General features: G+C 34.3%; 1 protein-coding gene and 2 non-coding genes across 3 annotated transcripts in view; all 3 read left to right on the top strand.

Annotated features, from left to right (window-relative positions):
* Window positions 1–11,953, top strand: part of LOC107043433 (neurexin-3) — a gene marked incomplete at its 5' end in the record, with an annotated part of 98,367 nt that extends 86,414 nt beyond the window's left edge. Inside the window, 3 exon segments of the mRNA XM_015264946.1 lie at window positions 3,147–3,314; window positions 3,868–4,027; window positions 6,530–11,953. Coding sequence (XP_015120432.1) covers window positions 3,147–3,314; window positions 3,868–4,027; window positions 6,530–6,956 — 755 coding nt within the window.
* LOC114841487 lies at window positions 431–537 on the top strand. Its single transcript, XR_003783135.1, has one exon. It is a non-coding gene; the product is annotated as a U6atac minor spliceosomal RNA (small nuclear RNA).
* LOC114841488 lies at window positions 1,342–1,445 on the top strand. Its single transcript, XR_003783136.1, has one exon. It is a non-coding gene; the product is annotated as a U6atac minor spliceosomal RNA (small nuclear RNA).
* Window positions 11,954–14,234: the final 2,281 nt, after the last annotated feature.

Genomic DNA, 14,234 nt, shown 5'->3' with positions numbered 1-14,234 from the left:
TTCGTTATATTCATGTTCATGTTTCATAGAATGGGATTTAATTCTCTTTTATTTGTTAGGCGGGCTTCATGAAAATTCGATGCAAAACCATTGTACTCATGAAAACTGCCTTACTTTCTCCATTCGCTCAAGATATCCACCATGTTCGAGTTTTGAGTTTCGATTCGACATAGTGCCTATGCTTTCGTTTTACAACGGATGAATTCCTGCTTTACCGACTGACTCTTGCCATCCCATTTAAAAAAAAAATGTTAGATCTGGATACGAGAATGAACTGTAAATTTGAACGATAGACATTGATGAATTTTAGAATTTATTTCAGTCCAATCGGTAGAGTACATTCCAAATTACATACGAAAATATAGTTTCTCGCATGTGGTTCTTTTGCACACCAGTTCGTATATAACAATACACCGCGCTAAATCTATTTGTGTAGTATGAAAGGAGAGACGTTTAGCACTCCCCTAGACAAGGACGGAATACACATATAAATGGTAAGGCACTGTCGCCTTTGGCGACGCTTACCACCATTTTTTTCCATTATCAACCTTCCCGAAAATGAATGATTCGACGTAGCCTATATGCCGTACTCCCTTCCAGTGGATATGAAGTTGCGGCAAGACATTATGATCGAGACTTATAGGGTGCGTTTCGCAATCGAGGTAGTCGCAGTAATAGTACTGTAACCCTGTCCAATTTTGCTTGACTGCAGCTACGGTAGTTGATTCCGAAACGCACTCATATTTTCGGGGCTGAGAAATCCTGATTTTTTTGTGTTTCTGCGATTCCAGTGGGCAATAATTAGTTATAAACAAATTTATCTCAATTTCTCATGAAAAATTGATTGTTCAAGCAGACGATGAGACATACTCAAAAATGTTTCAGATGAAAGTTGTTCGTCTTTCTCGTACAAACAAAACGGTTTTTGGTTTATCAAAAACGATCCAGTGGTTCGTCCGCTATCCGCTAATCAGTGTGCGTTTTTTATGAATAAATGATTTTTCACGAAAACTATAAGAGATACAGAAAAAAGTTTCGGATGAAAGTTGTTCGTCTTCATCATACAAACTAAACGGTTTTTGATTTATTAAAATCGACCCACTGGTAGCTTATGAAAATGATTTCATGAAAAATAATTTGTTTATTCAATTCAAAAAATATAATTTCGGTCATAAATGAAATGAACAGTAGAATTGAACGATAGAAATGGATGAATTTTGAAATTTAATGTAGTCCAATCGGTGGAGTAGATTTCAAGTTACTTACGAAAATGTAGTTTCTCGCATGTGGTTCTTTTGCACACCAGTCGGTATATAAGAACACCCCGCGCTAAATCTTGTTGTGTAGTATGAAAGGAGAGACGTTTAGCACTCCCCTAGACAAGGACGGAATACACATAAATGTTAAGGCACTGTCGCCTTTGGTGACGCTTACCACCATTTTTTCCATTATAAATCCCTCAAACACGAACAATTCTACACAAATTCACTTTGCTTCTAAAAAAAAATCATTGTAGTCGTAAGATTCATAAGATTTCATCCCCTTATAATTATTAATACACAATAATAATCCGATAAAATTGTTCAGTTTGAATTCTTTGCTATTTTTTCATGGATTCTATGGAAATGTGAGGATAAGAATTGAATTTATGGGTATTGGTTCATTATTCGAAAAAATTTATCAATTTTAAAATTTTCTCTAAACATTGAAAAATTAAAAATTCTGTTTTCTTGTTGATCTTGTTTCTCTTCCTCTTTTCCCTTTCTTCTATCAGAATTAGATAATAGAAAGGAAATACATTGGTTTTTCTTCATTATTAAAAAAAAACATTTTGAAATTTTCAAGATTGAAAAATCGATTTTTAAAATTTATTTCTGATTTTCCTTCCCTACATTTTCCGTACTTCCTGTTTCTGTGAACGGAATACGATCACAGAAATTAAAAATGTTAATCTTCCTTCATTTTTTAAGGAGAAAAAAACCATTCGAAAAATTTCGAAGACATACAAAAATAGATTTTTTCATTTTATTGATACTGATTGATGATGATTCCATTGAAATGAGATCAAAGGGATGTAAAATGTTCATATTCGTTCACATTCTCAGATCATTGGTACTAATTAATTTAAAGAAAAAGAAAGAAATGAAAAATTTTAACTACGATTATCGAAAATTGTTTGTCGATGTGTATTCTTACGTGATTTATGAGGAATTTCTTTTCATTCAATGTTGTAACTTGTGAATTAAGGAACAAAAATATATATAATAACAATTAGGATGATTAAAATCACAGTAATTTAATTGTGAAGATGGAAATGGAAAGAAAATAAAATAACATAGTATTCAATTCTATCAATTTAATACAAAAGTAACTATTCTCGAATAATTTCTAAGAAATTGTGGGTAAAAACGAAAAAGACATTTTGTTTAGCGAAGAAATTCTCCACAATTTTTTTGAACAATGCTATCTTCAATAATATTGTTTCATAACATTGATCATATTATTCCATCGAAATAAAATATAAAATACGTCAAATTCAAAATACTAAATAAGCCCTCCTGAATAACTATCTACTTCTGCGGAATGGCCGTGCCACCTTCACCCACTCCTGCGTTCCCAGTTATATCTTCAATTCATTTGCATATTTAGGGATCTCTCACACTAAAGATAAACTTGCCGTTAGCTCCCCCAATCCTCTCCCTACACGCCAGCCACCTCTCAGCAAGTTCTGCCTGCCTGATGGAAAATCTTCTCTGGCCGACTAAAAACTGAATTAATGGCAGTTGTCTCTATCAGAATGCAAACAAAAGTATCTCTATATCTTTCATGAAAGCCTCCATTCATCATGGCCTCCAACAATAGTTCAAAGGGTAAATCGAATTCATACCGATGGACGGAATTACCGATGCAATTGGATATTTTATTTAGGTCTGGATGGATCAATACATTCGCTTTCAGTCGAAAATATCATCACTCGTGTGCGAATCATTCGACAAATGTGTGCTTCGAGACTCCCAACCCCGCGAGACAAATTTCCGCGCTTCCGACAAAAAATAATCGTCAATCAACTCTTCATTAACTCCTCATCATAATCAATGGCGCTTTTCAAAATTTTCAATATTTAATCGATGTGAATGATTCTTTAGATGACTTGATAACTCCAGTATACGTCGCGCCCACGAGATTGCCACCAACAGTAAAACCAAAAAAAGAAAACATCCAGGAACGTCCATCCTGCGACGACGAGGAAGACTGTGAAGAGGGCTCAGGCGATCCTGGCACCACAGAAGAAGTAATCGTAACTTCCGTCACTGGTAAGTTATACTTTTATCCCTTCAGAGACGCAAATTTAAACGCTCGATAACACGTGGAATACTTTCCCCCTGGTTTCCAACTTGCCAACTTCAAATATTGATCCCTCTCGAAGAGTTTACCCTTGCAACTGGTTGAATAATTAGAAAAACTGTTTGTTCCTGCATCGTTCGATTTCCAAATGTTTGTGTAATTCTGAAGTGAATTTCTTTGACACTATTTACTAAGGTGGAAATCATATCGAAAGCCCTATTTTTAGCGCAAATTAGTGGTAGCAGGAGCGGTAAAGCCTGGACAATAAAATTAAAGTGTCTGGGGAGTTTGATTTTGCCGTTGTTTACGATGAAAAATAACTTATGAATCGTGATGCCTTTTGATACGTCCCTGCTATCACCTACGCACGCGTGTATTTCCCTTGTTACTTCACTGCCAACATGAGAAAAACCAATTTAGATATTAAAGAGATGATGGTAACTATAAACCCTCCATTAGATGTAGTTTTACTTTTTTTCTTGTTGGATATTGGTTTCGGTTAATTAACATTTGTATGCGTAGATTCGAGCTCGGTGACGTACACAACGCAGCGTGAACCCTCTACAAGCCATACAAGCACACAGGCATCAACAGGGTCAATTTCAGTGTCTCGTGGTACGGTATCCACGACATTTACACAGTACAATGCGTCCAGTGCGGATACTGAGGCTACGCACAGCAGGTATGTTATGGTATCTTTTTTTATGATAAAATTGGGGGACTTTTTTAGAGGTGATCGTGGATACTGCTAGGAGAGATCCTGCATCTGAACGTTTTTGATATCATTTTTATTATTTTTTTTTATGGAGAAGGGGTTTTAGTGGTCAGTGTTGGGATACTGGTGTATTTCGAAATATGGCAGCTGGTAAACTTGAAGATTTTTACGAGAGGGCAATTGCTCTTTATTGTAACTTGGTGCAGTAATTTTTGCTAATATATCTGCAGTTTGCTTCAGAAAGGATATTTGTACCTAGATCAGGATCCTCAGGGATTTAGGATGCTTATGTCTCATTATATTTGTTATCTTTATGGTTTATCCTTATTTCACACTCTTATTTCTGACCCAAGATCAGTTAGGGAAGAGAGGGGTAAAATGAAACTGCCGAAAAAAGACTGACGCAATTCAAGTAAAAAAAATTTTTTCATCAACTTCTTTTATTATTGGGAGTACTGATGAGAATCATAATTTTCTATTCGTCTTATAATTCAATAGATTATGATTCAATTGATTAGATTAGGCCGATTGCACTTTTCTTTTTTCATTCGATTGAAATTCAGCATCACATTTTCCTTTTTTCCCCTGTGGATCTCTCCCAGGGCCTTGCTGTTATGCCACAGATTTGGTTAATTGCGTTATTGTGTAATATGTGGACATACAGCATTGTCAGCGTGACACTTGCCAGCGTAACTGGATTATGCTGACCAAGTGATGAAATGTAAACAATCAATGGATTGTTTAAGAAACGGTTGAGTCTGCACAGATCAGATCTGAATTGGACGCACGTATAAAAAATCGTAATAGAAACATTTCGTATAGAGTTGCGCCATTTCTCTACGTTTTTCTCTGGAGCGTTTAGACATCTTTCGTATCAAACCAAAAATTTGTGTCAAAATTTATGTATAGAAATAATTTGTATAGAAATATTCGTATATCACATACGGAAATCTTATAGGATTTGTATACGCAATCCGTATTGAAAATTTCTATACGATTTTTTCATACGTGCTCCGACGCGTAGAAAAGTAGTAAACTCTTGGTAATCAGTCAGATGACACAGTAATTATAATCAAGTAATAAATTCTCATATTTAAATTCCGATAAACTATTGGTGGGATTTATCCCTTCAAGCCTAGAACCTACTATAATTATAAGTACCCTCCACGCTGGGTACAACATTGCTCTGGACTTTGGATTTTGCTGTTTCATTTTTTTTTCAATGAATTCATTGACAAAATCTTCTACCGTCAAAACTTCTTAATTCTACTGAACGAAAAATTATTATTCTCATCATTACGCCCAAGAATAAAAGAAAATTAATAGCATTTTTTTTTGCTTGAATCGCGTCAGTCGTTTTTCGACTGTTTTATTTTGCCCCAGTCTTCTCTGTCCTAATACAAAAAACTGGAAACTTGGATTTTGAAGATTACAATGCATCCATATCGACACTTCCTAATAAAACAAGGGTATTTCATTTTCATTTTTAAAACGAAGATATTTCAGAATGTTTAAACGATCAAAGGTATCTCAGAATTTCCTATAAAACTGATCTGAATTTTCCGGAGAAAACTCGTCTAACTCAAATGAAATCAGAAAAAAACTATTTCGTGAACGCCGATTAAATAGTGTTTAAGCGATTTAGTCGACATATTGTCAATTTATAATACGTTGAGAGATTCATGCTAGAGAATTAATAAAATGAATGGGAGGGACGAGGGGAGTGATCGCATCAAGGATTCTGCGGGAGAACTCAGTTGGCAGATCATCAATCCAGAGTTCACTAGGAAAATTAAAATTATCTCCTGAAACGAGTGTAGTGGAGTTTTAGAACGGATTTATATAGAATTCTGATTCGGAATCAAAATACGGATACAGGGGAAAGAAAGTGAGACAGCGAGAGTACACGTGTGAAAAAATTCAATAGAAAAGCTAGCGAATTCACAAGACAATTTTATTGGAATTCTATTGAAAAATTCTATTTGTTTTTTGCGCTGATTCTATTGAATATTTGATTGGAAAAAGTCAATATGTTTTGAATTTCTGTTCGAATTTTTCTATTGAGATTTTTTCTACTAGAATTATTGGGCACAAATTTTCTAAGGTTTTTCCGCTGGATTTTGTTTTGTTTTGTATTACAGAATCCGAGTGGAAAAAAAGTAGAAAATTGATGCCCATGCATTCTTATAGAAATAATCTCAAGAAAAAAACTCAATTAGAAATTCGGAATCTATTGACTTTTTCTTATCGAGCATCCAATAGAATCAGCGCAAAAAATAAATAGAATTTTCCAGTAGAATTCCGATAGAAATCCTATAGAAACCCAATAGAATTCCTATAAAATTCCAATAGAATTTCCTAGCTAAATCGCTAGGTTTCCTTTTGAATTTTTTCAAACGTGCATAATAAAATAATAAAGAGTAAATAATGAATAAATAAATACTAAATGTCCTCCCACTCATGTTCCAGCACAACTGTAACGCAGCGTACGACAAGTGCAACAACCCACACAACAACAACAAGAATGACGGATCCACCACCGCCACCCTACCACCCGGAAATCTACACCCCAGGACCCCCAATAAAGAAGTATCCACCAACAGTGCCGAGTATCCACACAGAAGCAGCAAAGCACACAGCCCTAATAATCGTCATAATAGCCGGTGCATTGATAGCAATAATTCTAATAATCCTCCTAATCCTAAAATTCAAAAATCGTCCGGATACCCACTACAAAGTTGACGAAACCAAGAACTTCTGTCAAGATCCAAACGCAGCGCTCCTGGGTGCTGCTGGTTCAGATCAGCAGTACAATGGTGCCTTGAAAGCCGGAACAAATGGAAGTAAAAACGGTAAAAAACGTGAAATGAAGGACATCAAAGAGTGGTATGTCTAAAGTATTAATTATGACCGAGATCGCTAATGGACGGGCGATCAAAATCCAACGAGATTAATCAGGAAAATAGCACACGTATTAAAATGTAGAATTATTTAGTGGAGCTTTTCGAAGTGGATCGTCCGCCGTCCATTAGGAAACAAAATATCGAGTTGATAAAGCAAGCCAAGACTGACTGTGTTAAAAAAAAAGTACGTGAATTCCCAAGAATAACAGGGAGAAAAATCGATATGAATACGTGGAATTTTTATTTCGAGCGAGAGTTGTGCGAGTGATTGTATTTATCATTTGAAAGCGATGAAGATTAATAGGTATATATAAAATCCGAGGGATTAATATGTCAACCCACTTGAATTGTTTGCTGAAAGCAATAGTGCGAATCCATGATGATGATGGTTGAACGAAAGTAAATAATTAGCGTATGCGTTTACTAATTTAAGTGACTATGCTAATAACTTATTGTTGTATAGAAAAAATATAAATATATATAAATGATTATAACTTATGTTATATGTGTAAATTGTTTATTAAATTCATAGGAAATTTATTATTGAGGTGTGGAGGGATAAGTAAGAGATTTGCACAGATTGCACTGACGAAGGGAGACAACTTGAATTTTGAGAATTTTGTCGAAATTTTTGGAGGGGCGAGGCACATGAATTGATTGGGGTATTGAATTTTTTTTTATCTTTGTTTGTGTTTGGGGGGATTAGAGATTATTTCGGCGTGTAACAAATGCTTGAGACATACACACACAGGGTTTGGAACACAGTATTGCCAATAATTAGTTAATAACGTGTTGATAGGTGAATGAAATTACTCATTTTGTCAATGATAGGCACTGATACTACGACGAAATTTAGATGAATTGGGTTGTAGATCTATTTATTCATGAAGAAGTTGATTTTACAATTACTAAATCTGTAATTATCTTGGATGACGAGTGGTTCCAGGGGAAAATGTCATAAGATATTCCTTCAAAAAACCTCTCATATTCAAGATAATTGCAGCTGTAAGAAATCGTTGAAATTGGTGTTTTATGGCTCTAGGGATAATTTAATTTGAAACAAAAAATCAGACGTGAATTAACTTTTTTTTAGATATTTCTAACATTATTATCAGTTATTGTGGCTAATGTTCGAATGAATGAGTGTCAAATTTTCGTTGAAACAATCTACGATAAATAGTAAAAATTTTGATTGCGGTGATGATTGCTCATGAGAGTGAAATCAAAGGGCAGTTACCGCTAAGTGGAGTTCTAATTTATTTAAAATAAAGAAAAAAACAGGTGCTACATTTTTCTCTAAAACTTTTCGCGACTACTTATTCATTTTTCATCGTACTCTACATTTCAAAGAACAATTTCATTGAGATTATCTCTTCTCAAACATTTCTTCGAATTTCATAATTTAAAAGAATTCAAAATGGGATTAACTATTTACACTCGTTCTAAAGAACTGCACTTAGAATTTTTATCGATATAAATATCTGTAAAAAGTATATTTGCTATGAACACACATATCCCACATTTTTTTGTGAAGTTGTGCTTAGGGGAGATCATTCGGAGGAATCTCTGCAAGAAGTCTTCTCAAAGTGTTCTATGAGGGCTCCAATATCTAAAAAAAACTCGAAAGGAATAGATGAATTATGAAAAACAATTTTAAAGTGCCGACTATTTAAATATCCCCAAATTGATTGAGGATTTCCAGGGAAGTTGCTCTCTGCAGTGAAAAATAACATTTTTGAATTTTTTTACTGCAAAAATTTACACCCAAAGTCGATCGGGTTAATAAACATGATCTAATCAATTATTTGCATTTAAAAAAATCCCCAAAAATATAATTGTAGAGAGAATCCCCCCTCGACGTCTCCAAGTAAATATTAAAAGTCAATGAGTTTATCATTTCTAAATGCACGCGAAATAATTCACAAAATTTTCTCAAATCAATGTCAACATTTGCGTAATTACGTGGCTAACTTATTGAGGAAAAAAAATATAATGTAGGGCAGTTTCAACGATATCGTTGAATAGTGGAATTTGACGTAGCAAAACCCAAAATAAACATATAAGAATTGCAAATAAAAACGAATATTTACGCATATCGTTTACACTGCCCCCTACCTCTTATCAGCATATCCTTCAATGTACTGAATGAACTAATGTTTATACTTAAGCTATTTAATTAACACTTCTATACCAAAAGTTAATCTACAAGCGAAATTAAATAAGGGAATATTTTAAAAAAAGTGAATGCAAAAAAAATCCAAAAAAATTGTTACTCTCAACTTAATAAATTTCAATTGTAATTGAGTGTATCATGGACCGAAAGAACAGAGAAAAATAGTGAACGAAAAGTGTCATGAGAAAATAATAAAATCATACAGCTCAGGCGTATAATCTAGATTTGCTGTAGCTAGAACGGGAATTATATTTTACAATTGTACAGTCTCCAATTAAAAGGATCATGCGATACACTTAATTAGATAGAGATGATATTCGTAAACCACTCGTATGATGTTAGTCCAACAGCAATTATAAATATCAAGTTAATGCGAATTAAAAACAAAAAGTCTAAAAGAATTGAATAGACATTGAAGGGATCTTGCGCAAATATTTTAGTCGCTTGCTCACACAAAGAGGGGAATCACAATAAATTAGGTTTTTGCATCTAACAGGGAATCTTGGAAAAGAACCATTGTTCAAGGTAGAAAAAACTGAAGAGTGGAACATGGTGGAACTATTCTCTTCTCGATATAATTTGCGATATTTCGAGTAATTGATAAATAAAAAATGGGGAAAAATTCACGTGACTTGAAAAACTCGGCGATTACTATGACGTCGTGTTGCAGATAGCGTGGTTCGTTTGAAGAAGTGTTGATTATGCGAGTGAGAAAAGATTAGAGATTGAGTTTCGACCAGGTCGCAGAATTTATTCCGCAGGTGCATTCCGTCGCGATGACCAAATTTTTCAGCAAAAATTATGAATTGTTTACATCGACGATCGCCATGTTTTCAGACCATCTGCGTTATGAAGTCACACACCGGAGATGTTGTTGCTAGTCTTGTTTTATGGTGTTGAAAAAAAATACATTTCCAAGTATATTTTTCAATGAAAAATAATTTTTTTTTTATTTCAAAAAATATAAAGTTATCTTTCTAAAATCGTAAAAACTCGCCAGATATGTAAGAATTAGTTTTCGTGAGATAGAAATTTCTAGAAAAAACGAACGAGGCACACTGAAGCCGTTGTTTGTGATATTGTGAGTAGTTTATGAATAAAACATTTCTAAATGTTTAGAAAAAATCACGTGACTTTTAAATGCTCTACAGTTATTGTGACATCGTAACGCAGATTGAGTGGTTCCTTTGAAGAAATATCGGTTGTGAAAGCAAGAGAAACTTTAGGAAAGATTAGGTTTCGATCAAATGCCGAATTTATTCGGACTTTGTCTGATAATTGACTAAGAATCAATACCTTCATGATGACGAAGTTTTTCGCAAAAAATTATAAATCGTTCACAGCGGCGATTGCCATATTTTGAGATCGTCTGCGTTATGAAATCCCACACGCGAGATGTCGCGTCTGGTTATGTTTCGTGACTTCGAAAGAAAGTAAATTTTCAATTACATTTTTCAATGGAAAACATGTATTTTTTTATTGAAAAAAATAGCAGGTTATGTTCCGAAAATACTACACTTTCTACGATATAATTTATCATATTGCGAGTGATCCATAAATAACAAATTTTTTTTTTATCGTTATTTTACATCGCTTCGACCCGGTTAAGGTATACTGCGATGATGATCAAGACTTTAAATGGATCGCACCATTCAACCCGGCCGGAATTTGAACTCGGAACCTTTCGCATGTGAGGCAATGAACTTACCCACTGCGCCAAGCCACCAGGGAATAATAAAAATAAAAAAATATGGAAAAAGTCGCGTGACTTGAAACGCTCTGCAGTGTTTTGACTTGTAACGTCGTTCGGCAGATTGAGTGGTTCGTTTGAAGAAGTGTTAGATTATGTTTCGACCAGATCTAGAATTTATTTCAACTCTGTCGGATAATCGACTAAGAATTAAGTCCTTAAAGATAACAGAGTTCTTCGCAAAAGATGATAATTTGTTCGCCCTGGCGATCGCCATGTTTGAGACCGTCTGCGTTATGAAGTCACACACGTAAGATGTCGCTTCCAGTCCTTCCTTGCGGTTTACAAAGAAAGTCAATTTGCAATTACATTTATCAAAGGAAAATTTATGCATTACTCATTGAAAAAGGCTTTGATGGTTTCTAAGATGCTACACCTGCGTAAGGTGAAGGAATCTGTTCTCATGCAAAAACCCAATTAAAATAACCCTTATCGGGAAGCTAAAAAGACGATCAAATAATAGCGTTCATTTGCGCAATCGATAAAAGTATTTTCTGCGAAATCGACAACAGCTTTTCATTGATGAATTGAATCACAAAAAATGTAATGTGTAAACATACGTTAGTGTGTGGTGCATTTAGATTTTTTACACTTAAAAATTATGATAAAATGGACAAAGACCTCTCTTTAACGGCGTTCGTTGTGATGTTATTGATGCATCATTATTGTCGAAATTGAGGGATTGAGGGGACGTTTGACGATGCAAATGAGGATAATTGGTTTCAGCTTAGAGAAAGTCGATGCGGAATGCAAAAAAATAGAAAGTATTCCACGAAATTGTTTCAAGAGGTGATTTATCATTTAGGCAACGCATGATTAATGAATTTTGTGTTAATCCTTTGCCAAAAAGAACGGAGAGAGATGTTCATACATCTTATGTTGCAGGAAATTATTTATCACGCACATTGCACGCATGGGCTGTTACTGAGAGTAATACATTGATAAAATACGTCAAAACAAAAGCGATTCTGCGAGTGATAAAATGGAAATGTAGGTTTGCATTAAAATGATCCAGATAATGGAAAAAAACATGTAAATAAATTAGTGATACTGATAATTATTAAATAAAAAATGAGAAAAAAAGTAGACAATTTCTTTATTTTTCCCTTCATCGAAAAAAATATACACACCGACGTCGGTGGCCGAGTGGATTAGACGCAAGTCTAGTGTGCGAAAGGTTGTGAGTTCGATTCCCCGTAGAACCGAATTTTTCAACGGAAGGCTCCGGCGAGCGGGAGGTTGCTAATAGAGGAACCGCCTGTACCGACATGGGTTTTCTGTGGTTTCTCCATGCTACTTCTATGTTCTATAGGAGTGCGAATGCGGTACAGTGTAGAATCCACAGCCGCATGCACAGGGTTGGATAGAGTGCCGAATGGGACCCAAAAAGGGACTCCGAGGCCGTGAAAAAAAAAAATATATATATATATATACTTGAATTGAGTATATTTTCTACCAGAATCAAGGATATACATGAATCTGATTCAAGAACAAAATATATTCAAGTATATTATTCATACTTTAAAAAAATACTTGAATTCGCTACGCAATTCTATTGAATTTCAATTAATGTTTTTATTAGTCGTTGGCCGATTCTATTGAAATGTTCAAAAGACTGATATTCTAGAGAAAAAGTCAATAGAATTCGTTTTTTTATACAATTCACTCTATTGAGATATTTTCCGTAGAATTTCCTCGGCTCAATTTTTTCAAGTTTTTTTGTTTGGTTTTCTTGATGAAGAGAAAATGAAAATTTAATTTAAAAAACTCGAATTTTCTTAAATTTTTATTAAAAAATATTTCAATAGAAGAAGTTGTACAGAAGAATCGAACTCTACTGACTTCTTCTATAGAATATTTTCTATTGAAAATATCAATAGAATCAGTTAGAAACTAATAAAAAGTTCAATAGAAGTTGAACAGAATTCTAGGTTCAGGTTTCTGCGCTAGGTTTTTCAATTATATTTCTTCGTGCGTGAATGAAAACGATCAGGTTTATTTTTCCAAATAAATTTTATTTATCCAAGTAAACTTTGATATATTTTTGTAACTCATCTGTCCCCCCCTTGCTATGAGGAAAGTCTCCAAAAGCATTCAAATAAACCCGTTGAGTTGATTGAAATAAAGTTTATGTAATTCAAATGAACGAATGAATGAATGAATGAATGGACGAACGAATGAATGAATGAACGAATGAACGAATGAATGAATGAATGAATGAATGAATGAATGAACGAATGAATGAATGAATGAATGAATGAATGAACGAATTATGATTTCTCTTGGTGCAGGTCTGGTTGGCCTTGTTAAAAAATCGAAATCGCCCCCCCCATATGTAGGGGAGGGTAGGGTAAAACGGACCCCTAGGGCAAAACGGACCACCGACAGAAAATTGGTAATTTTTGTTTTTGCTTCCGAATGGAACAAATTCGAAGTCATTTGTGGTTTGAGGTGATTAGCAAATCTGATCAAATTGCTGTTCACCGACACTTGTCTATAAAACCCCTGTGACGCTTATGATCCAAGAAACTCACTTTTAATTCAACACATTCAGTGTTCCTGATTTGAAGGAAAGAAAAAAAAAATTACCAATTTTCGGTCAGTGATCCGTTTTGCCCTAGGGGCCCGTTTTGCCCTACTCACCCCTATGAAAAAATTCAATAGAAAACCTTAGCGAATTCGCTGGAAAATTCTATTGGAATTCTCTAGAAATACTATGAGGATTCTATTAAAGTTCTGGAGAATTCTCGTTAAATTTCGATTTGTTTTTTGTGCAGATTCTGAGATATTTGACAGGAAAAAGTAAATAGATTTCGATTGTTCTGTTTGAATGTTTCTTTTGAGGTTTTTTTAAAGGATGTTTATCCAAAATCGCACGTATTTAAAAAAAAAGTGTTTTTTTTTTAAACTGATAGATGAAGACATTCCCTTCACTTTGATATAAATTTTGATCTACCATAACCCATGTTCATTGTTTAGAAATGAAATAGACAAAATGCATCAAATGCATGCGCTCACATGCGCTTATATGGGATAGAATCATTCAAATATTTGCTCTTTTTAGAAAAAATTGGAAGAAAATATTCATTCATCATGTAGAAAAATCGAAATCTATTGGCTTTTTCCGAGCAAATATCTCATAGTATCAGCGCGAAAAACAAATAGAATTTTAACGAGAATTCTCTACAATTTTAATAGAATCCCCACAGAATTTGTAGAGAATTCCAATAGAATTCGATAAGCTTTCTATTGAATTTTGTCATACGTGAACCGCTAAGGTATGATACAAGCAGGTATGATGAAGCCAGAAAACAGGGGACAAGTTCGCCGGAGCGCCAGAAGCGGCGT

The sequence above is a fragment of the Diachasma alloeum genome, unplaced genomic scaffold, assembly GCF_001412515.2.
Source record: "Diachasma alloeum isolate Michigan unplaced genomic scaffold, Dall2.0 Dall_scaffold_00572, whole genome shotgun sequence".
Lineage (NCBI taxonomy): Eukaryota > Metazoa > Arthropoda > Insecta > Hymenoptera > Braconidae > Diachasma > Diachasma alloeum.
This window is presented reverse-complemented; position numbering and strand designations above follow the sequence as displayed.